The 23,427-nt window shown below is 39.2% G+C and overlaps 2 protein-coding genes across 11 annotated transcripts in view; both read left to right on the top strand.

The window, feature by feature from the left end:
- LOC148333673 (uncharacterized) overlaps positions 1 to 12,780 on the top strand; it is a 119,597-nt gene extending 106,817 nt beyond the window's left edge. For 4 of the 9 annotated variants that reach the window (XR_015844241.1, XR_015844242.1, XM_088300728.1 and 1 more), the window contains 2 exons: positions 1,452 to 1,519; positions 1,692 to 2,561. Coding sequence is in view for 2 of the 9 variants with exons in the window: in XM_088300728.1 (XP_088156854.1) it covers positions 1,452 to 1,519; positions 1,692 to 1,707 (84 nt within the window). In the remaining 7 variants the exon portion in view is untranslated. Of the gene's footprint in view, positions 1 to 1,451; positions 1,520 to 1,691; positions 2,562 to 4,824; positions 4,958 to 11,751; positions 11,853 to 12,732 lie in introns of those variants that run through there. The other 5 variants (XR_015844245.1, XR_015844243.1, XR_015844244.1 and 2 more) reach the window with 3 other exon arrangements.
- Positions 12,781 to 15,987: 3,207 nt separating this feature from the next.
- The window catches only part of dync2h1 (dynein cytoplasmic 2 heavy chain 1), a 74,986-nt gene continuing 67,546 nt past the window's right edge, over positions 15,988 to 23,427 (top strand). For both annotated transcript variants that reach the window (XM_088300498.1, XM_088300497.1), the window contains exons 1-10: positions 15,988 to 16,137; positions 17,846 to 18,031; positions 19,570 to 19,885; positions 20,731 to 20,849; positions 21,076 to 21,220; positions 21,914 to 22,059; positions 22,206 to 22,292; positions 22,437 to 22,571; positions 22,916 to 23,029; positions 23,118 to 23,229. In XM_088300498.1, the coding sequence (XP_088156624.1) occupies positions 17,849 to 18,031; positions 19,570 to 19,885; positions 20,731 to 20,849; positions 21,076 to 21,220; positions 21,914 to 22,059; positions 22,206 to 22,292; positions 22,437 to 22,571; positions 22,916 to 23,029; positions 23,118 to 23,229 (1,357 nt within the window). In that variant the 5' untranslated portion in view covers positions 15,988 to 16,137; positions 17,846 to 17,848. The remainder of the gene's footprint in view (positions 16,138 to 17,845; positions 18,032 to 19,569; positions 19,886 to 20,730; positions 20,850 to 21,075; positions 21,221 to 21,913; positions 22,060 to 22,205; positions 22,293 to 22,436; positions 22,572 to 22,915; positions 23,030 to 23,117; positions 23,230 to 23,427) is intronic.

The raw sequence follows: 23,427 nt of genomic DNA, 5'->3' as shown, positions 1-23,427 counted from the left end.
GCTCACCTAAAAAGTGTGGTTGCATGCAGCAAGTGCATGAAAAAAATGATGCTGGGCAGATCATATAAGAGCTTACTGGATATGGGAACAGCACAAAGTTGGAGACAATGCCGAGACCATACGAGCTGTGAAGGCCACCCAGCCAGAAAAATGAACAGACAGCAACACATTCTGGACAGCGAGAGATGGAAAAAGAAACAGAGGAAGGCTTGTTGGAGAGACTACCTGGACCACTTCAACAAGTAATGGAACAGAGAGGCCAGGCCAGATGTTGAGAATCGGGGAAGGCTGATGTCCAAATACAGACATACAGAGAGGTGTTTCTCAGTTTGACTTGTGCAGCTAAAAGATGTAATTGAAATATTCGAAACAGCTCTCAATATGTTGCAGTGTAATTCAATACCATCTCCGACCAAAAATGAGTTTCTTGCAAAAGACCAAGGAAGGTTTTGGTTTCTTGCAAAAATGTACTTTGCCACTTTATGATTATGAATATTCTTTGGCAGTCCTTGTAATATTTTTGAACATGCTACTATGTATCCTGGCTCATTGACTATTTGAGCAGATTTTTCCTGGCCCACTTGTGAGCTGGTCATTTGTGTCTTTGAGTGCGAAACTCACTTGAGTCACACAACTCATCATTGCTCATCAGGAGGAAATGAAAATCGGTCTAAATATGTCTCTTGTGACTCAGATAGTTAGAATTTAGAACCAGTGCGCAATCATATCTTGATGTCAATGACAATTACTACTGTGTAATATGCTGCTTGTAAACTGCTTGAACATTTCCTTACAAAATAGCACATCAGGTCATTGATATCTTTGAATGGAGTTGCAGTGCTGTCTAATATGAGCCGCAGCTGCTTTCCTGGAGGCTGTTTGTTGGTCTTAATTAACAGATGCATTGTCTGTGTTTATTCCCCCTCGATTCCTCTGCCTCCCCAGCCAGTCTTGGTACAAGTGTGTTTGATGTATTTTTGATGGATCGCAATATCCCGGCCTCTTTTATCCTTGCTGACAATAGAGGATCAATAGTGTGTGCGCCTGTGTGTGCACGTGTGTGTCAGAGGAGTCCAGTGATGAGATACTGGCTAAAAGCGATTCTTGCCATTAATAAGAGTCATCCAACTGTAAGACAGAGACTCATGTTACACATGAGACCATCCGATCCTACGGAGAGTTAAGCCGTGTAATCACGCCGCATTCGGTTTAGTGGAGAGGTATGTGATCATATTGTAATTTCCCTAGCCTCACCTCAACCACGAAAAGAATGAAAACAGAAGAGAACATTTGGGAATAGGATAACGGGAAACAGATTGATGCAAAATGTAGAAGCGAAGAAGAAAATATTTTAATATCGTCTAAAATAGTGTACATATTGTACTTAAGCATTATGTGGCTGGACAAAGCAGAAATGTTCCGGAAATGACAGATGTTCTGCTTGTTTACAGACCTTAAATGGACAAAAAGATTATTTTGAAGTTGGGGCGATCCATTCCTTATTTCCTCCTCAGGCCTTGTAAGTCCCTCTGGCCAGTTTGTTCACGAGATGATTTTGATCTACTCCCTGGCTCTTGAATAAATGTGCTTGAATGTTTCTTTCCCCCACGGTCTTAGACAGCCTGCACACTTTAAGGTGTCTTTCTCCACTATTTTGTCTAATACTTCAACAATGTCTATTCTGCTTCCAGTGATTTCTCCCGCTAAGACCTCTGGGACACCCGACCAAGCATGTGTTGCATCCTTCCCCCACTTGAGAAAGGCAAGATGCTGCAATACCTCCATAATGAAGTGATGGTGCCTTTGGGCCTCTGATTCATTTGAAATTCAACCAAACAAGGTCCCGGAGGAAAGCTTTGATCCAAAAGCGCTCCTTTTTTTTCTGGGCATTAATTCAAGTAAGCATCTTTTTTTTCCTCCTTGTGAAACGGCTTCAACAGGACCCATCGGATAAAATTCAACAAAGACAAAGAGCCTGTTTAGTTCAAACCCTGAGCGACATAATCTTGTAATATGATTGGTGGGATGTGATCATAAATGACGTACTTCTCTTACTATCTGTGTAGTAATTGTATTGTATAAAGTGTAAACTAACAATAATGTTTTTTGATGGATTATTTCTCTGATAGACATCTTGAAAAATTTATTTGGGTTTTTAGTTTCTATAACACATTTATTGTTAGAGTTATTGTTAATGTATCTGTGTGAAGGAAGTGAGAAGAAAGATAGCCTGGCGTATGGTAATTTTTTTCTCCATGTGTATTAACAATGTCATTATTCCTAAATCACGAATTTCTTGATGAATATGTAGTAACCTGTCATTTGAAAACAAGAAAAAAAAACGATAAGTTATCAATCCTTATGTATATAGAAATACTGTATATTTACGGAAGCATTTTTTATGATTCCTTTGCATCACAGGCTTTCTTAAAACTAATAACATAATTAACAAGCAAAAAAAAATGTAAATGGGCTGTTACTTGTATGTATGACGTCTGTTTGACTGTCAGTGTGAAAAAAAATAATACATTGCTCTAGTGCATGTGAAAGTAATATAAACAGATGTTGACTACAGCTGTCCATTTTGTTTGGCAGTTCAAATGGCTCCCTAAGAAAGTGGTCCCCAAACAAGCAGGCCACTTTGGACAAAAACAAAAGAAAAGCTTGCAGTACGTCCGGTTTATTTATTATTCGAGGCTGAAAAATATTTTATTTGGAAAAGTTGCTGACTTCTCTCCATTACATCAGACTCTTGAAGCATGTCAAGATGCTTATTGTCTCGGTCGCTTTACGCTAATATTAACCACACGAGCTAGAAAAATTTGTAAAAAAAAAACAGAACACGTTCGAAGCCCGCCGTGCACAATATGCCGCAGACACCCCACTGACACAATCATTGGTGGTCCGCAAAAGTTATAGACTTGTATGTACCGGCCCGCGGCAAAAAACGTTGGCGACCACTGGCCTAAGATATAGAAAGACACGGTATGACATCAAATCTTAATTTTGTCATATCAACTATTTACAGGCAAACAAATAGACCTGTAAATCAATCATGTCAACTGTATTATCAGAAAACAATCACATTTCATCTTCTTTATGCCTGTAAAAAAAAAAAAAAAAAAAAAAGTTTTTAATGCCACAAGCGATTTACTGACAACTGAACTATATCGATGGGATCGCTGGAAATGTGTTTTGCATGAACTTAGTTGTGCTTTTCATGTTGACAAGCGAGTATGAAGATTCTGTTGCAAAATTGGCTCCTGAAGTCTTCCAGAAAGCGTCAGTCAACATCCGTAGTTGCTGAACACATGCCGGCTCTCCTGGCACACATGATTACTGCAATTGGAACCAAAGCTGGTAGAAATCGGAAATACTAATAGTAATAATGCCTTATCAATGTTATTTAATGCACATCAGTCACGATTATCTTTGCATAAATTTAAAGGCGAAAACTCAGTTGGCCTTTGTAGAATTCATAATTTGGACTCAAACACAATTTTTACATTTTAGACTATGAATGTCTGGCGGCCTGTGTCTACAGTGGAGCAGGCACAGAATCTCAACTTTAATGTTTGGACAGCATAAGAAATAAATCGTGATGCCACCTCTTAAGAATCATGACTGTGCACATATTTACGTGAATGGACAAATCCCACTGACCAATACGAACGCTGGAAAATAAAAATACGGCTGCAAACACATTAGTGTCGTCATGCAAACGCATGCTTGTGCACTACAAACAAGTGTGGATTCCCTGTCAGCATGTTAGGAAAACACTCCTTCAATTGCCCGCAACACACACACACACACACACATACGCGTGCAGTCTTACACACTGGGGGAGAGTTTGTGCCAAAGCTGCCCTCTGGTCTATTTCAGAGGTGACGGGAAAATGATCAAAGCTATGTGAGCTGACTACAGGAATGACCTTTCTAACCATCTCTGAGGTGTCTCATTACTCACTCACATATATTCTGCACTTATGTACATTTCCACTTGTTCATCTCCATTTATAAACTCGCACAACAGTTTTGATAACTACGTGAAGGTGAAAAATATTCACAGACTGTCAACTGCGAGTACGGCAACGGAGCTCTCTGGTAGCGCGGAGAATTCCCAGCTTGGCAAGCATGTCAGCCATTCTTCCCCACGTCTTTTCTCAGTTTCAGTAGCTAATTGCGTCCTCTTAAAGCTTGTGGGTCCAGCCACAGATGGAAACTTACAGACTGCACAATTGCTTCTCTCCCTCCCAATTGTGTCTTCATGCAACAGTAGAAATGTCCCAGATGTGAGGAAACTGACATGATCATTTACAAAGAAGAGGAGTAGCTGCAATGTACGGACATAAGCTATTATTCAAGGACAGCTCTAGCCTGAGCGTTTGTGTGGAATCCCAAGTATCCCCTAAATTATTTGTATCCCCTCAACTGATTAACAGCAAATATTGTCTCATTTAAAATTTGATGCATTCAGCACTTTTCAAAAAAGCTGGGACATGGGAAATTAAGACTGGGAAAGTTGAGGAATGCCCCAAAAAAGAACTGCTTGGAACACTCCACAGAGTTGAGTGGAAACAAGTGAACGGCACGATTGGGTAGAAAAGGAGCATCCCCAAAAGATTGCTTTGTTAAAAAAAGGATTAGGTGAGGTTCATCACAATGTGAGCCACTGCGTGGGCAAATAGTCCAACCGTTTTATAAAACTTCTCAACATACAATTGGTCCATAATATCATCTAAAGATACAGAGAATCGGATGAAATTTCAGCAAAGCGTCACGGCCAAAAAACAACACTGAATGCCCTGAATCTTTGATCCCTCAGGTGGCACTAAAATTAAAACTGGTGATTCTGAAAAGGATTTTTCCAAATGGGGCTAAGGAACACTTCCGAAAACCATTCTGAGTTCTCATAGTACAGCTGCAGGTAAAAGTATACAATGCAAAGACAAAACCACGTCAACAACACCCAGTAATGCCACCGGCTTCTCTGGGCTCGAGCTTTTCTACGATGGACTAACGCAAAGTGGAAAAGTGTGCTATGGAGTTCCAGAAACTCCTGGACCAGAAAGTAAAAACCTGTCTACACTTTGGCTTTATCCGCAGGCGATTTGACCCATCCCGCTCATTTGTAGCTAAAGCCAAACTGCGACAGGGTTTTAACTTTCTCGACCAGGATATGACACATTTGGCTGTGGTCTGATGAGCCCAAGTTTCAAATAGTTTTTGCAAATCATGTCATGAGTAACTTACAACATTAATGCTTAAAAGTCATCCACGTTTCAGACCAACTTATGCAGCCATTCAAGCAACGTCTTTTTCAAGGACGTCCCTGCTTATTCAGCAACATAATGCCATGCCACATTCTGTACATGTTGGGACGATGTGGCTTTGTAGTAAAAGAGTGTGCAAACAAGAGGGCCCTGTCAACAGACCAGACCTGTCTGCCATTGAACATGTGAGGCATATTTCAAGCGCAAAATACGACAACCGCGACCCTGGACTGTTGAGGAGCTGAAGTTGTATATCATGCAAGAATGGAAAGAATTCTACCTGTAAAACTTCAACGGTCAGTGTTACATGCCACTATCTCAGTTTTTTTTAAACGTGCGGCAGGCATTAAATGAAAAATGAATAGATATTTGAGAAAAAAACAAAACGAAAAAAGGAAATTCAACGGTTTGAAACTTAAATAGCTTGTCTTTGTAGAGTAATTATTTGAATATTGGTTGAAAATGATTTGTAACTCATTGTACTGTAACCCCCCGTTTATTGTATTAATGGAGACCAGAACCACCGTGAAAGTAGAGGTTGACATTTTTTAAAATTATATTATGTTTAATTTTTATTTTTAATTATTATTTGGGGGGATTTATGCCTAAAAATGTGAAATAAAGAATAAATACTAAGTTGCAGGCTGTGCAAGGTCATCTACAAGTCAACGTACGTACATTCTGTTGCAATAACTACTGAATTTTTGCCCTAAAATTTAACAAGAATCCCACGGTGCATTTTAGCCAAAAGTACAATGCTGGTGGATTAATGCATTTTTAAACCCATAAAGCACTGTTGTCGGGAGTAATCATGGCTTAACTTTTGCTTTGCACTTTAGCATCAACAAGGACCTTTGGATAAAATGCAAAGTGGGATTCCAGTTAAGGTAAGCTGTTTTAAAACAACCATCCATCCATTATATTTTCCACTTCTCATAAGGCTCGCGAGCCACCATCTTTGGGCAGTAGGAAGGGTACAACCTCAACTGGTTACCAGCCCATCGCAGGGCACACTAAGTTGAACCATCACGCGCACTCTCACTTAGAGCAAATTTAGAGTGTACCATTAACCTAGCATATTTTTGGAATGTGGGAGGAAACCCACAGGCACGGGGAATCGAACCTTGCACCTCTGCACTGTGAAGCAAACGTACTAACCAATCGGACGCTGTGCCACCTCTTTTGAAACAAAGTTTAACAAACATTAAAATTTTATTTGCCAATGTTTCATTCTGAGCGAGCCGTGCTTGTCGGGTGGCTGAGCGCGCTCGGCTTATCTGGCTTGAATCACAAGCTGAACGGCACATTTGAATAATGTTATAAGTTTTCATACAGAACGTCGTTGAAAAGTGCCGTTTGTTTATTAACGAGGAAGATTCTAAGGAAATATGTTGGGTCATCAGAGCTAATCAGCTCATGGGATTAATCCACTTTTGGTCTCACTGGTCACTTTCCCACCAGGAACCAATGACGCGCCTTGTATAAGTGCCTGTGGGTATGTAAAGTTTCTTTTCTTTTGAAACCTGTGAAGCACTGAATCTGCAAAATGTGAAGCGCAAAGTTTGCACAAAGCCCCAAATTCACTGGAATTGGGATTTTTCAGCATGCATAAGATTGTTTTTCTGGTTATGGGGTGTCTGGTCTTTGGGGTGGTCCTTTGTCTGAGGGTTTGAAGTGTACCTGTACCAGAATGATGCCTTGGTTAAAAATCCTCCTGAGTTTTTCAGATTGACCTGACACTGTACGGAATGACAATACGATATCGTTTGAGACTAATTTGTTTCTCATCCACCTTGCTGTTGTCCCTTCTGGAACTAGATGCACTTAAAAATGACCAGCTGAGGTAACCACGGGTTTTGAGAGCCTTTCTCAGCTGCGTTTGCTCTTTCTCTTTGGCCTGTTGTGCTGGTTGGAAGATTTCACTTGTGTATTGTATGGCTGTAATATCACCCAGTTTGTGTTCTTTTGTGCTATGGGTATAATAGTAGACCGCCACTTCCGACCGCTTCTTAGTGGAAAGAAAAGCTGTGACTTTGCTAAGTATGGATGAAAACGTCACAATCAAAATCACATTCATAACTCAATTTCAAAGGGTATTCTATGGGCTGATATTTGTGCCACTAGAAACTGATTCTGAATATCATCGATTGGAATGTGTATTGCTTAACTTGAATATTTGAATTGAAAACTGAATTATTTAATTTAAAACTGAATTATTGAATTACATAAATTGCATTATTGTTTAATTTGAATCTGAATTTTTTCTTCTACAATTTATGTAATCCAATAATTCAGTTTTCAATTCAAATATTCAAGTTCAGCAATTCACATTCAACTCGATATTCAGATTCAGTTTCTAGTGGAACAAATACCAGGCCACAGGGGTGCCTCAAGGATGAGCAATGGATTCCAGATACACAGATGTGGGAACCTTCTCATTGTGACGGTTATCGCCAATAGATGTAACATAATACTATTGTCATTTACTAATAAATGACGGTGAGGGATGTGTTCCCGGTGTCTCCGTCTATTATTATTATATTTAAGAAAGGAAATAAAAAATCTTACTCAGCTGCAGACTGAACCGCCACCCGCCTGCGGCGCTCTCCGCCCTACCTGGTCCATCCTGCCGGGAGCATTATACTTGCCTCAAAGATTAAGCCTTGCAAGGCTTCTAAGTACACACACCCGTATCCTAAACTTGTAACCTTCCAAGCCTTTGTATGATCGCAAGGATTCAGCAGTGTTGTGAGAGGGGAAACTCTATCAGATAATTGTACATATCTGGGTGTTGTATATCTGGAACATTCTCCCTATCTCATGATAGTTGTAAAAAGCACTCCTCGTGCTTTATAGGGATCTGTAATATTCAACCTTTCCAGCTTGCACATGGATCTAATGTCCTTTCCTTTCAAAGTGAGATGTGAATTCCCTTGGATGGAATGTTGACTTATAAACGCTAATTTTATCACTGCTCTCCATTGTACATTTTTCGCCTGCCACTGCTACTCTACTGCCAACATGGTTGCGTAAACAAATGCACACAGGGATCAGCCAACGTAGTCTCCGCAGCTCTATTGGACTCTGGAGGACCGGTAATTAGTGTGTACGTCCGTGGTGTAACATGACCAACTGTTGACCTTGCAGGAACATTATAACATTTGAGCTAATTTCTGAAAGTCAACGTGAAGTGGGATTGCTTGACAATGGTTTCATGTTATTGACATAAATCTTGTTTACTAGGTCATTGTTGAAACAGAAAAAGTCACTCCACAGGGGAACAGTTTGGTAGAGCTAACACAGGCTACAGTCATTCGCTCTCACGACATACATTTCAAATTGTGATGGCCTTTGATGTTGATCCTCTGCAGAAACATGAAGCTGCCAACAAACTGCCGCCAAGTGGACATCTAGTTGACCCTTCCCCTCCTCATGTTTCCTCCCATGGGCTTTCCTCACACGATCCTTCCAGAAGACAGTCTGTTTCAATCTCATCACCTGTCTTAGTGTTGCTGGTGATGGACCGATGAATGGATTGATGGATCCGTGCATTTCTATACTGTATGTGAAAGTGTTTTGTCTGTGGGGGAGTAAAACTCACATCTTAAGCAGTTCTATAAATATCGCCACACACACTCTTAAGATATTGAGTCCCAGACTCGTTAAAAAGGCCTTGGCAAAAACTCATTTGATGTATCACCATTCACACATAAATGTGTAAATATTAATAAGTCCATTGGGCATCTTGCCAAAATACTTGTCTGTGCCTCTCTATTTGTTTAAAACATGCTGACGACATTGAACTCATTTAACAGGGCACACATATACACCAGCAGCTCTTGAACAAAGTATTTGGGCAGTATTTCCTTAAAAGTTACAGTCCATCCTCTTTTGGTCTTGTTTGTTTCTAGATGACTGTTAATTCCTCCGTAGCTGCTTATCATCACAGAAAGGTTTACTTGGCGCTACGAGGTGCAACAGCCGTGTAACATTCCTGACCTAAAACGGCTGTTAAGGAGACGCCAGAGAATTAATGTTACTTATGTGTACACAGCCCACACCGAATTCCTGCAGCCTCTTAAACCTTCTTTCTTCGTAAATCTGTCAAATCTCGCTCCAAACGCATTCAAATTCCCCCAATGAGCTATTAAACAAAGGCTATTTCAGTCAGGAACACTCACAAAAAGAACATTCAAAGGGCACCGCTACACTTCAATGCATACGTGTAACATACATGTACTAAAACATGTTGGAAGGATGGACTCGCCTCAATTTAGAGAGGAAGTGGCAAAAATAGTAATACTCGACAGGCATCATGAAAGACATGAGACAATGGAATGCATAGTAGCCTACTCGTTGTCTGCTGAACCAATTGAGTACTTACTCTGATTTTCATTTGATCTGATTGAGTTTGATGATAGAACTCTGATTTTAAAATTGTTATCTGTGGTTATTTGCCACTTCATTATGTAACCTTTTCTCAAATCATTCAAAGCTAATCGGTCCATCAATAGGCAGCCATACAGCTAGATAGGTTAAGATATGTGGTCAAGCAGTTGATTAGCCAACATTAACTGTGACAAATAAGACTGGAATAATAATGCCTGATCGGATAATCCCTCATTTCTGCAACGTTTGACTAGTCAAGTTATAACAGGTCTGGTTGGTAGCATACATGAATTAGGCACGGATGAAACCTATCTGATATTAATACTTCTAATGACTGTTGGTTATGAGTCACCAATCCAGTTAAAAAATCTTAAAAAGCCACAGCCAATCAGACTTTTACTGCTGATGATGTCAAACCTTTTTTTGTCCCTCAGCCTTTGTTGGCCAATATCCTCTCAAAACCATAGATTGAACCTCTTGATTGTCATTGCATGTAAACAGATGTGGGTTTTTTTTCCTCAACAATTTTATAGGCAGAAAGGTGGATGGTTGGTAGCATGTCTGCCTCACAGTCGAGAGTTCCTAGGTTTCCTCCTGTGTGGCGTTTACATGTTCTCCCCATGTTTTCTCTGAGTCCTCTGACTTCTGCCTACATTTTAAAAACATGCCTGTTAGGTTAATTGAAGCCTGAAAATTGTTGATAGGTGTGAATGTCAGCGTGGTCCTTTGTACGTGCCCTGCGATTGACTGGCTACCGGTCAAGTTCTTCCCCAGCGCCCTCCCATTGCTCCAAAACAGAATTACACCAACACGCTTGCATTACATATCAAGATATTCACATTATTCATGTTAAGATATACTGATTTTATTTTAAAAATCCACCCATCCTTTCTCTATAACGTGTCGTCATTAGTGATGTGCTGGAGTGCACTCTAGCTGACTTTGTGCAAGTGTCCGGCTCCACTCTGGACAGGTTCCAGCCTATTGAAGAACACACTAAGACAAACACTCCCATTTTGAGTATTAATTAACCAATTGTAATTTGTAAGAAAGCAAATGTTGTTGATTGTGATTTAACTTTTGTCCTTTTTAATTGTGTGTTTAGTGTGTTCACTTATAAATGCGTGTAAAAAATGACGTTGCTGGCAGCATTGATCCAGTACTGTAATTTTCCACAATATGTTACTGCATCGATAATTTACAGCATAATAGTGTAAATCTGTATCCAGTTAATTCCTGTATTAATGATTACTGATAACACTATTTTACTGGATAACTATCACCATTAAAATACTGCAATTTATGATGATTACGATTTAAACTGTTTGCTAATACATATCTCTTGTGACAGTATGTTAACATTATTGTTTTTATTTTAAAATGTTTTCATATTTTCTTGCATTGAAATATTGTAAAATGATGAAAAGAACTCCATAGAAGACAATATTTTTATTTTGCTCTCCATTGCTCTCATAGACAGACTCTCACTTTGCAGCCATGTTGTACTCTAATGACTGTAATATCCTGTTGTTTCTGATTATTTTCAGAACACCAACAACCTAATCCCCATCATTGTGACCAACTCCAGTTTAATTGCCTTAAATCAATGCCTTGTGCACTTGTTCCCCGCACAAAAAATATAATCTGTTTATAAATCCTCTGGTATGGACCCCATCAGAATAGTGTGGCAGAGGTCACACACTACTCGGCGAGAAATGCCTTTTAAGTAGATTAAGTACACAGGGTGCTGTTTCATTGGGAAACAGAAACCTGCTTATTATATTTCTCACAATTTCTAGGACGCTTAAACAAAATACTGTCTTCTTAAAAGCTTTATTCAAGAAAGGAACGGTGCTGACCTTTTGTAATTCGGTGTCTGAAAAGCACTTCTTAGATTTACTCTCTGAAGTCAAGCATGTTTGTCGCTTGAATTTGCTAAAGACTTTTTGTGTAGTGAGTGGTGCATTGAGATGTTTCCGTGTCCAAATAGTAGCTCTATTTCATGTTGAGCCTAAACACCTCATATCCTCTTCAACAGACTGATGTTTATGTTTCAACCCAGCCTGACATGCTGTGTGTTTCTTTTACAGCCACCGCAGAGGAAAGTCCAACTGCTTTGTTTGGGTTAGACAACAGAGGAAGGAGGGGAGGCAGACAGAGAAATTTGGGGTAGTGCAGACGTGAGAGTGTGGTGCGTTTTCCTTTTTCCCCCTTCTTTTTTTTTGTTCCAATGCTGAACGATAGAAGCGACCCTAGAAAGGTGAGAGAGTGGAGTAGAAGAAGAGAGAGTTTTGGAGTGTCATGGGAAGGTTGATGAAGCGGAGGACCAGATCATTAGAGGGAGGGAAAGGAGAGCACCGAAAATGATGTAGAAGTAGAAACAGAAGTAAGGAGCGAAGGACAATTAGTCCATGTAAAGGGGGGAACGAGATGGAAGAGGAGAACAGATGTGGGCACAAGGGAAAGGATGGCTGGGTTGGGACCTCAGGGTTACATTCCTGAAGTGCAACCAACCTGGTCCTGCTCCTCTCCCCAACGTAAACACAGAATGGAGAGGAGGACTGACAGTCTGTCACAGAATTGGAGAAAGATAAATGTCTCAGAGTGGGAGGGGATTCCGAAAAGGTTTATTGAACTAAAATATAAGTGTTTGACAGTTGACATGATTCCACATTATGACAGTTTGAATTAAGTGTTGACTTCACCATCCTATAATTATCTTCTATAATTGATAACACCCCATTCTAATCCTCTTCTCTGTCGAGGTAGATAATTGATGAGTTTAAATAAACCTTTCTCGTTACTTTGCTAAAAAACGACGGTTTTGCTGGGTTGCTCATGTTAACTTTGTTTCACACGTGCAGTTGTGTAAGAGCAACGTTCAGCGGAGCAATTATTGGTGTCACTGCGACATCTAGTGGACATTCAAAATAATGCATTTTTTTTTATCAAAGCGTCACGACAGATAAAAATGTCCAAATAGATATATTTATCATTCATTTAACAAATGTTTATTGTTTTGGTTGTATTATTTCAATTTTTCTTCTTTTCCGTTCGGCTTTTCCCTTCAGGGGTCGCCAGAGGAAATCAGTTGCCTCCATCTAACCCTGTCCTCTCACACCAACTTCATGTCCTCTTTAACTACATCCAAAAACCTCTTTGGTCTTACTCTGGGCATCTTGCCTGCCACTTGGATACTCAGCATCCTACTGCCAATATACTCACTATTTGTAATATTTTGATGAATTTACCTAAAGTCCAAAAACAATTTAATTATATATGTGTAAGAGGCAAACCATTACTTCACTACTTCAATACTTCTTGCATGTAATTTATATACAGGATTTCAATATCTGAAATACAACAATGTATTATACAAAATAAAATGCGTGTGAAAAAAGTCACATAACTGCATAAAATCACACTGAATAGCGGTTCTTACAAAATGTGCTTTCCTGTCGTGACATAAGGAAAAAGACAAGAAAATAGACTCTGTCCGTAATGTGTCGCCACGAATATTTTAGGTGAGTGTATTGCACCAGGTTTGATAACCCACAGTAAATGGGCATCCATTTGCATATTGGTTTTCTACCTCAGGTAGTCAGAGCTTCAACACTGATTCCCAATTTACTTCCTGATGACGCAGGATCAGGAGCAACTGGGGGTTCAGTATGTTATACCATTAAATGTTAAATACAGACTTTATTGTCAATAGAATTAATTTCTATCCTGTCTATCTCCTGTATTTTTCCTTTTATATAAGGCACGTCCTGTATAAATAAAAGAGATTAGTGGATTATCCCTCAGCAGTTCACAACTGCAGGGTCTTCTCTCCTTATCTTTATTTGAGGGCCTTTATTTCTCTGGAGGGAAAGATAAGGTGGAAAAAAGGAAATTGTCAAATCAGGCAGTAACTAGGAATATGCATTTGTATTCTTGTGTGATGCATTAAAAACAAAGATACTGTACTGGTAAGAAAAGTTTGACGACAATCTAATATTTTGAAACATTCTCTTGGTTTGATTTGATTTGAGAATCACTGTATATGGATGTTTTTTTACAGTGGTTGTGGAGAATATTTTTTAATGAATGGCTTTTAAACTAAAATGTATGTACATTCCGCATGCAAATCACTTGTTTATTTGTAATAAATATGGAGATACCTTGGATCCACTGCTACATCTGGAAAAGACATCACATTACAATTAATATTATATTCCAGTAGACTATCTTTATAGTCAGCCCAAAAAAATAATTCTAATTCTAAACAGCAATACTGTCTTGTGATGTACTTATCTATATATTACTAACACTTTTCTTACTTTTTTTGATGTTTTATGCATTTCCACACCAGCACCAATTGAATCATTGCGATGAACAACACTACTAAACAAATGATTGTCATTACAATAGGACTTTGATACTTCGGAGCACCTGTGGGCGAGAACAAAAACAAGTATATTGTAAGCGAAAACATTAAAAAAGAAGAATTTTATTTTTAATCTATTATTACTTAGAATTCCTGATCCCCAAATGCATAATTTATGATACCAAAATACATCCTGAAGGTAAATTGTCCCCAAGGGTCTCAAAGTAGTTTGGATGTAATCCCTTGTAATGTAATCCCTTTCTATAACTAGTGATGGGAAAATGAAACTTCAAATTTGCTTCATGAACCAGCTGTTGTATTTTTTTACTCCACTCAACGGCATTTCTGGTTGAAATAAAGATGTTTGAGAAATGGCAAGTCAGTGTGCTTTCAGCCCAGTGTTCAAGAGAGAGTGCCATCTAGAGGAGTAAAAAAACTACTGTATCAAGTGTGCATTTTGCACTTCCCAAACCTCCACACAGCCTTTGGAGTAGCAAAATCACAAGACTTTGTGTTTTAGAAACTGTTAAATGGAGTACTCACAGAGAGACACCGACTCAGATGTGACATCGCCCACGGAACAACTAATAATCCTTTCTTCTCCATAAGAGCAGGTGAAGGACACGGTACTGGAAGTGTTGTACAACTTTGTGTTTGGATCGCTCTCTTCACTCACATTGAGAACGTTCAATGTCAGACCGCTGCTGTTCCCAACGACATTCCACAATCAATTTGGTGCGCGGATAGCCTCCATGTGAGGTACACATCAAGAGGCACCGATGTGCGTGACAGGAGGTTGTGTGGCTGTTAGCGTACAAAAAAAGGGGGAGCCATGGAAACTTAATGTGTCAATTGAGTGAAACACAAAAACATTTTCTAAGATATGAACATGTACCTGTGACACTGAGGTGTATGCCTCTGACAGAAACATTTGGCCGTTCATTATACTGAATGAAACACTGATAGTCTCCACTGTGCGAAGCCTTCAGTTTGATCATTTGAACTGTTGCTTTGTTCTTTTCCACTCTGGTGTTTTCCCATTTCTCCTTTGGTATCTCTTTTAGTGTATGGAATCCATTTACAAATTGTCCGCCCTTTTGAAAGTAGAAGAATAAGATCGTCTTGTGCCGGTCCACAGGGCAGTGAATGGTTATATTCTCGCCAACTTCACCTTTGAGCTGAATCTGAGCAAAACTTTCTGCAAGAGAAGCAAAATCAGCTGTTACCTGGAGCTAAACTATAGGGCACATTTTCTTAAAAATCAGAATTAAGGGCCCGCTGCCGAATGCCTTTAACAAGCTTTAAAGTATGAAGATGAGTGGTAATTTTGAGAAATTTGAGGCTGCCTTATTTGCTGGTTTGTTTAGCATGTTTATTACACAATAACTACAAAACTGAGTTGCCTTAAACTTTGTGAAGATTAGATCACTTGAGAAAAAGGAAGTCACTTTTTACCCTTCAGGTTGCAGTACTATAAACAATGGGATTTTTTTAGATTCCCTTTAACACGGATGTGCACGTCAAGCCATATTTATTTACTTATATAGCCTTAATCACAGAGAAATGTCAAAGAGTTTACATGCCCACAGTTGACAAATATTAACGACACCCCCTGATCTCAACCCTAATGAGGGCACGGGAAAAACACCTGGGGAAAAATGAGAAACCTTGAGATGAAGGAATCCACCTTCCAGGATAACCAGGCCACAATAGATGCCAAATGGGCAACATTTAACACATGTTGTGATACGATGCAGTGTTAGTTGAAATAGTGCGAAAGTCCATTCCATCAGATGAAGCGCCGCACGAAGACGCAAATCACAGTGCTCATTTAAACCAACAGCCCGACCCGATTCTAACTTGGATTCACGTAAAATGCGTAGATTTCCACGACAGCGTTGTCACGTGACTTCGGGTTTCGGTGTTGTTACGTAGCAACCACGCAAGCGTAGTCTTGGAGGAGCACGGGAGCAAACTGCAACAGTTTGCTATGGTTCACTCCACGGATTCGCTTCCTTTGGAGGAAAGAGTAATATTATGTGGCTCCACGCTATAAAAGTGTTGTTTTTGTCCATGGAACACCACCATCAAAAGCTAATCTGCTGACGTGAGTAGCATCATTTTCCGATGCAGCGTGCTAACCATAGCTAGCTTCTTAAGTCACTGCAAGGCTGCGCTTAAAACATCGATAACATTTTTGTAAGAAAACCATTAATAATACGTATTCTTGTATGCATGTTAAAAGCTGTAAAGTTTATTATTACCCGACGCGTTCATACTGTGTGAGTTATTTATTTGCACTTTTGTTTTTCTGTCAAACTACAATTGGTAATTTAATGGTGGGATTTCATTAATATTGGTGTCAACGATCAAGTGATCAATCGTCTCGAACGAAAACTGACAAACACAGTGTTATGTTGAAGCCCAAATGATCTCTGTAAGCCTGGACCATGCGAGTGACGGCCAAATTTAGCCCATAAATGTGGAACGTAGTCGCAACTGCTTACTGTATATTTTGAAGTTTGGACGTATGTAAAACGTAAATCAAAACAAATTGCAATGATTTTCAAATCATTTTCTGTCTATATTAAATTAAATACACTATAAAGACAAGATATGCAATGTTCAAATTATTGGTTTCTCCAAATACTCTCTCCAATGGCGGGGCTTGACCATGGCGACCTCTTGTCCCCCTCTGGCCACCCCCCACATGGGAGAAAATTTGGATATCTGTGATATTTCTGGAATTTTCACATTGATGCAGTAATCCGAGCGCTCTTGATACTTTGCCATATGTTTTTTTTTCATATTAACTGCATATTCAATACAAATTCTAAATAACATGTCTTGAAGTTAAGGATTTTAAATTCTTACATTCAATGTCGAGTCACTGATGGTGTACTGGTACATTCGCCTAACTTGTGTGTGGGCAGCATGGGTTCAGTTCGCCCTCAGTGACGGTGTCTATGTCTGCCCTGTGACTGGCTGGCGACCAGTTCAGGGTGTAGCGCGCCTTTCACCCATAGTCAGCTGGGATAGGCTCCAGCACCCTCCCGCCACTCTGTATAGGATAAGCAGTGTGGATAATGACATGACATTCAATATCCGTCTAGTAATGACTTTCACGTAATAGCAAGCAAGCTAGTGACAGGGCTGAGAAGTCATGGGTTATCATAACATCCACAGTCATGGTTTCATGAAATAAAAATCTTGCACAAAAATCCATAATACGAATTTAGAATTGTGAAGAATTAATTTTGTGTCATTGCCTTTTAGATGTGAATGAACGAGCCATGAAGTGGCGATGGCAAACAATTACTTTATCTTGTAAATTAAGAGCAAAATGTCACTTTTTTTATTTTGACTTGTTTCTGCTTGGTTGTGAGTGTTTTCTTGACATCGGTTCATTTTAGTTCATGAAACTTTGAATGTGGATGGCATGATAAAGAATGCACACACACGCATGGCTGACCCTCAGTTTAGTGTTGTGTCACTCTGGACAGTGAAAATTGTTTGAGACACAATCGTGTAACTTTGGTGTGAGGGTCCACAAATATTTTTGTGGTACAATGACTCCAGCCCCTCGACAATTTCAAATGCATCTGGTGTACTTTGAGGTTTGCGGGGATGATTTTTATAACTCTGCTCAATTTTTACAGTGAATTACAGTAATTTTAACCATACTTTTTAGAAATAAAACCTGTGTGTGTGATGTCAGATATGATAATCCAAACCATTAGCATAGTTTTTAAAATTGTGTTGTGTAATTCAACATACACCTGCTTCTTCTGTTTCTGCACATGATTTTCATATAGGAGATGACTCAGCAACCAATCGATGCGCGTAAGAAGTTTATTCTTACCACTACGGGAAACTTCTATGCGCTAAAGACGCCATCCCTTCTGAATGACAGCCCAGAGCTCAACAACTTTTTGGATGATGGAAACCAATTTGTCTTGTCCATCAGCCGATATGAAAGTGATCTTCACCTGTCAAATAAGGTAGCGCAAACGTCAGCTATTACACAAATTCTTTTTTTTTTTTGGTGCTTCAAGGAAGCTAACATACTGTATGACAGCAACTTTGACCTACATTTTCATTTAACATTGTTTCCAACAATTCTATCCGTGCAACTCAACCTACCGGAAGCTGATTTGAGAGCTGCACAATATTTTCAGTCTCCTGAGCATCTGGCTTGTACATGTATGGTCCAACGAATATGATTTCCAACAAGCTCCTCTTCCTCCAACTCTTCAAATACCAGTATCCCCTCAGATATGTTTGAGATTTTGCTTTGTGAGTCAATTTCTGACTGCCTTAATGCACTCTCTATTTTTTTTAGCTGTGCCGGGTTTGTCGCTCGGCAGAATCTAACTTTGGGAAAACTAATATTTTGCCAAATATACCAAATAAAAACATATTTCTTCATGCTTTATTATTTTCATTAGGTGTAATTTCTTTACTTGTGACACAAAAAGATTTGATTCGTAATTTTCCAAACTTACTTCACACTAGGTCTTTAAAGTGCTTGCATTTTGCATTTAACTCTCCAACACCCCCAGCCTCCCCTCTGGGCAAAAACAAAACAAAACGGCAGAGGTTTCATAATTGATAAACCTTTCTTAAAACTCATTTGCTGGCTAATTTCCTATTCACATCCATTTACTGTAATTTCCAGACTACAAAACACCTGATTAAAAGCCACAACAGCTAAATTTAGCCATGAAAAAGGATTTGTATTTACCTCAGCCGCTTTGGACGGATAGCTTCAGGTCTTCACGTTATTAAATGGGGTGTAATCTACATTGATGCGCCCGCGAAGTAGTGACAAACAATTACGCTTTTATTATTGTAAGCATTAGATCAGGTTTACAGTTACTTACATCCATACAATGACAAAGTGTATGGAAGTCGTTTGTCAACACGCCATTAAAAATCTATCGTCCTCCGCCCCAAAAATGGATGTCCGTCCGGAACTGACGGACAGACTGTTCCGTCCCAGGGTCTAAATGCCCATGTCTACTCAGCTCTTCTCCCGGTTTCTCAATACAACAGTAATATTTGTAGTGCTTCTCAAAGGATAAATAATATATGCCTGTAAGTATTGTTATATTGCCTGTGTATGTGGCACATGAACCTATGGGTAACTTCACTTTCAAGAAACAACCAAGTAGAGTAAATGCTGTTAATCTGAAGTTTATGCTTTAGCTAATGCTAATTAGCATCAAACAAAACTCATCGCAGCCTGTTTTGTCTTTGACATGATAACAGGGTCGTAGTGCCTGTGTGTCTTTCTGCGTGATAGTTACTTTATATTTGTAGGCGTCTTTCAGGGTATTCAAGGTAATGCCACTTTATGATCGTGTTTAAAACTACGGTTCTGTGACTGGTGGCTCTGGATTTTTTAGAAATCGGCTGGTGACCAAATATTTACTTGGTTGTTGAATTTTACTACTATTTGTAAGCTATTTGTAAGTATGCAATTACAAAGTAAATTTTTCACATTTCCCCTTTCAATTATTTCCTCTTCCTTTGTTAGATCGAAGCATTGGAAGCCGGCAAAGAGAAAGTGTTGGTGTTCTTCAAGCTCTACCCGACTGTGATCACAGAAGAGAACCTTCACCAGAACATCCTCGTGTCGTCCATGCTGGAGTCCCCTATCAACACTTTATACCAGGCTGTGAGACAGGTTTTTGCGCCTGTGCTGCTCAAGGATGAACGCTGGCGATCAACGTTTGATCCAAAGCTTGCGAGTTTGCTCAGTGAGTTGGAGCTAGGTTTGGGCTCAGTGGTCCGCCAGTCTGGAGCACAACCTTCTGACTTGAAGAGAGGGAACTCGGAAGATGATGTTTTGGGTATGTGCACTTAGAGCAGTAAGTTATGCATGGGTCAATGTCGAAGGTCCAGTGAGTTGCAGTTGTTGTGTCATTTGGTCATTTTCCCCATATGTGTTTGGGAGATTTTGTTGTGAACCATAGCGCATGCCCAAAAGAACACTGTAGCTCGAGTGAGGCATGGCGGTGGCAGCATCATGCTTTAGCGGTGCTTTCTTCAACTGGCACTGCAGCCTTATAAAATGTAAGGACTAATTAACAGTTTGAAATAGAAGGTGTTAGTACAAACTCTTCAGACTTTTGAAACGTACTAGAACAGATTAAATTAATTTTGGGGTTAATCAGAGGCACTTAAATGATGGTGGGTGTGTGCTGATGACTCCCATTTAAACCGAGTTTGAATTATAGGTAACATTAATTTTGGATTAAAAAAAAAAGATACATTTTGGTGTTTTTGTTTTAAATCACCCAAAAAAATGCCATTCGAACAGGGGTGTATAGACTTCCATTGCGCGTGTCTGTAAAATAAAAAATAAAAAAATGCAATTAACATTTAGGTAACCCTTTATATTGGTCAACAACATAAACTTGAGTCAAAAGCGACGTCACATGCACACTAGCTGTGTGTCATCTGCATAGCCCTTATAACCAATATTGGCAATCTGAAGCATTTGACCCAAGGGTAATAATATATAGCGACTGAACAAAAGGGATCCAAGTGTGACTTGTCGGAAAAAAATAATAAATGAAATTATATCAATTGTATCACTACATTAGATGCATTGTTAGATGCTATAGTACTCAAAGCGGCCATCTGTACACCTTTATTCAACAATTCATACGACATGTCTGTCTTACCTTTGCAGGCATTCTTACACCTAATGATGAGTTCTTGTACTGGGCGGACGTATTTCAGTCTGCAAAGAAGACCAACGTGAAAGAAAGGGCTGCATACTTCACGGAACAATTTAATCTTGTAGAGAAGGTATGTATAAAAACCTTAAACTTTGTTAAAGTACTTCATTAACAATTGTGACAAATATAAAGTTTTTTGGACTAGGATAAGGATGATATATTGATCGCAATTCACTTGAATGTTATGGGTAAAATCAGTTAAGTTGAACAATGAAGATGTTTACTTATGAATGTGTTTTTAATCAAAACGAGACAAAATCATGCAAACTACACTTGTTTGTGTATGTCTCCTCTAGGAGTATTGTGGTCTTGATGGACTCTCTTTGTCGGATGTTCTGGATCTGGGGGAGCAGAGCAGAGACACGCTCGATGGTGTCTGGCGGCAACTTGATTATGAACCTTACCCAGAAACGCGCATGGTCCGACTGATGGATGTTATTGGTGAGTCTTACCCCCAAGAAGACATTTTCTTCTCTTCCGATGCGAAAACCTAATATTAGTAATTTTTTTCTTTTTTTTTTCTTTTTTTTACAAGCCGTGTCGTATTCCCCCCAACATTTCTAAATTAACATGGATTGAAACAATCTCACAATATCGATGTGCATTTCAGTATTGACTGAGTTGCCAAGAAGCCTCTATGTTTTTTTCCCCAGACATCTGTTTGAATTAATGCTATCGTAAACCCCAAAGGCTTAATGTGATAGCCTGTGACTTTACTGTGCCGTAGGGCTGGATGATATGGCTGAAAAATGTAGCTCAATGTAAGTCGTTAATGAGTCAATATCGATAATTATGTATTTATTCCATCCATTTTTAACTAATCATTCATTTATTCACTATACAAACTTCTTCTCGGCGTAGCTGCCATGCTTGTTTTTGGAATGTGGGAGGAAAGCGTAATTAACATACAGTACAATTGTTAAATATAGACCTTTAATTGTAAACTGATCATAAGTTAATTATAAGTTAATGTTCGTGTGTCAGGTTACAAACATTGACTTTTTAGCTCCAATTATGTTTTTGGCAGTAGTGTAAGAGTTCCTTACTATACAAATGTACATTTGAATGAATCATTTCTACTCAAGGAATTTATTTTTTGAAGTAACACATTTTTTTTTCTTTTAAATCTTCCAGGTGGAGCTCTCGGACGATACGTCCAGAAGAAGCTCAGTGATCTCAAGATTTTTGAGCAGCCATTTGTTTCTGTGAGGGAGAGCTGGAAAATGGGGGTAGCAATCTGTGAGCATTGGGTTGCAGCTTGTGACCATCTGACTGGACAGGTGTGAGAATGATCGAACTAATGAAGAAAACTAATGACAAAAATGGTTACAAATAATTAAATCAACGGATTGACTAAAAAATATTGTCAAAACAATTAACTGTCTCTATGTATCTTTTTTGAATCCGTTAAAAATGATATTGCCAGGTCTGGAAGAGACATGCCCCTCATCCCTGGAAGGGAAACAAACACTGCCCGCAAACGCTGCATTGCCTTGGCAAACGTTTAGATGAGGTATAGTGCGTAAATCCCATCCATCTATTCTATCAATCCCTACCTGCATGCCTAATTTTTGAGTTATGAGTACTGTTTGAATGTTTTATGCATTAATTATATTAATTCATATTAATTCAGTGTGAAATTAACTTTCTCCTTCAGGTGGTCTCTCTGCGGGTTTTCCATGAGAAGCTACTGCATTTATTACCTGGCGGAAAGCAGCAAGCTCTGACTTCAGATTGTGTTTTTGAACCTTTCTCTGGTCTTAACCCTCTCCAGTACAACCCCTACACTGAGGTTAGTTGAGTGGACTGGATACCTGCTTGATGCTTACTTTGTTCTTTCTGACTGGAACTTGTTAAAGCCAGTCTCCGTTTGTTGCCCACTTCATTATGTAAACCTCTGTGTCCCAATAGAAGACCAAAATATTCGCAACTCTTGTCAAAAACTATATCCACAATAATAAAGATATGTTTAAATAAGACCTCTCTGACTGTATCAATCAAACCAGTGATTTTTGTAACTACACAATTATTGCTACAGCTTCAGCAATTTTGCCAAATGTGTCTTTTTAAGTAAATGTCAGTCAGTGAGGGAACTATTTTCAAATTGATTCAAATTTCTGTTGTATGTTTTTGTAGCCCCTTTGGAGGGCAGCAGTGGCTCAGTTTGAGCGCATCATGGCGCCATCAGAGCGGGAGGTGGCTGGCAGACTAAAGAGCTACATCGCAGATGTACAAGACAACCCACAGCAGGTTGTGGAACTGCTCCAATTCAAATGTCCACCCTACTCTTGGTTCAACTTTAATGGATGCTAACTACAAGTACATTTTTTCTGTATAGCTGTTGCAGGTGTTCCAAAAGCACAAGGAGTTAATCAGGCGACCTACCATCAGAAAAGAGCTGCAGCCTGAGAGAGACACTCTACTGGCCAGGCTTCTTGACTATAACAAGGGTGAACTTTATTGTCTGTCTCTGTTTGTTTCTGGCACATTATTATATTTTTTCGCTGTGCCTCTTTCTTGGACAAAGATCTCACACTTTTGAACCCCTCATTTTTAACCGGGGGTATAAAATTACATGACTTAGATTTAGATTCTATTCTACATTTTCCATTATTAATATGGAATCTTTTTTTTTTAATGAGAGATAT

This window comes from Idiotropiscis lumnitzeri, chromosome 7, assembly GCF_059441095.1.
Source record: "Idiotropiscis lumnitzeri isolate Australia: NSW breed Sydney's pygmy pipehorse chromosome 7, RoL_Ilum_1.0, whole genome shotgun sequence".
NCBI classification, from domain to species: Eukaryota; Metazoa; Chordata; class Actinopteri; order Syngnathiformes; family Syngnathidae; genus Idiotropiscis; species Idiotropiscis lumnitzeri.
The sequence above is the reverse complement of the archived record's forward strand: the minus strand, read 5'-3'. Positions and strand labels throughout refer to the sequence as shown.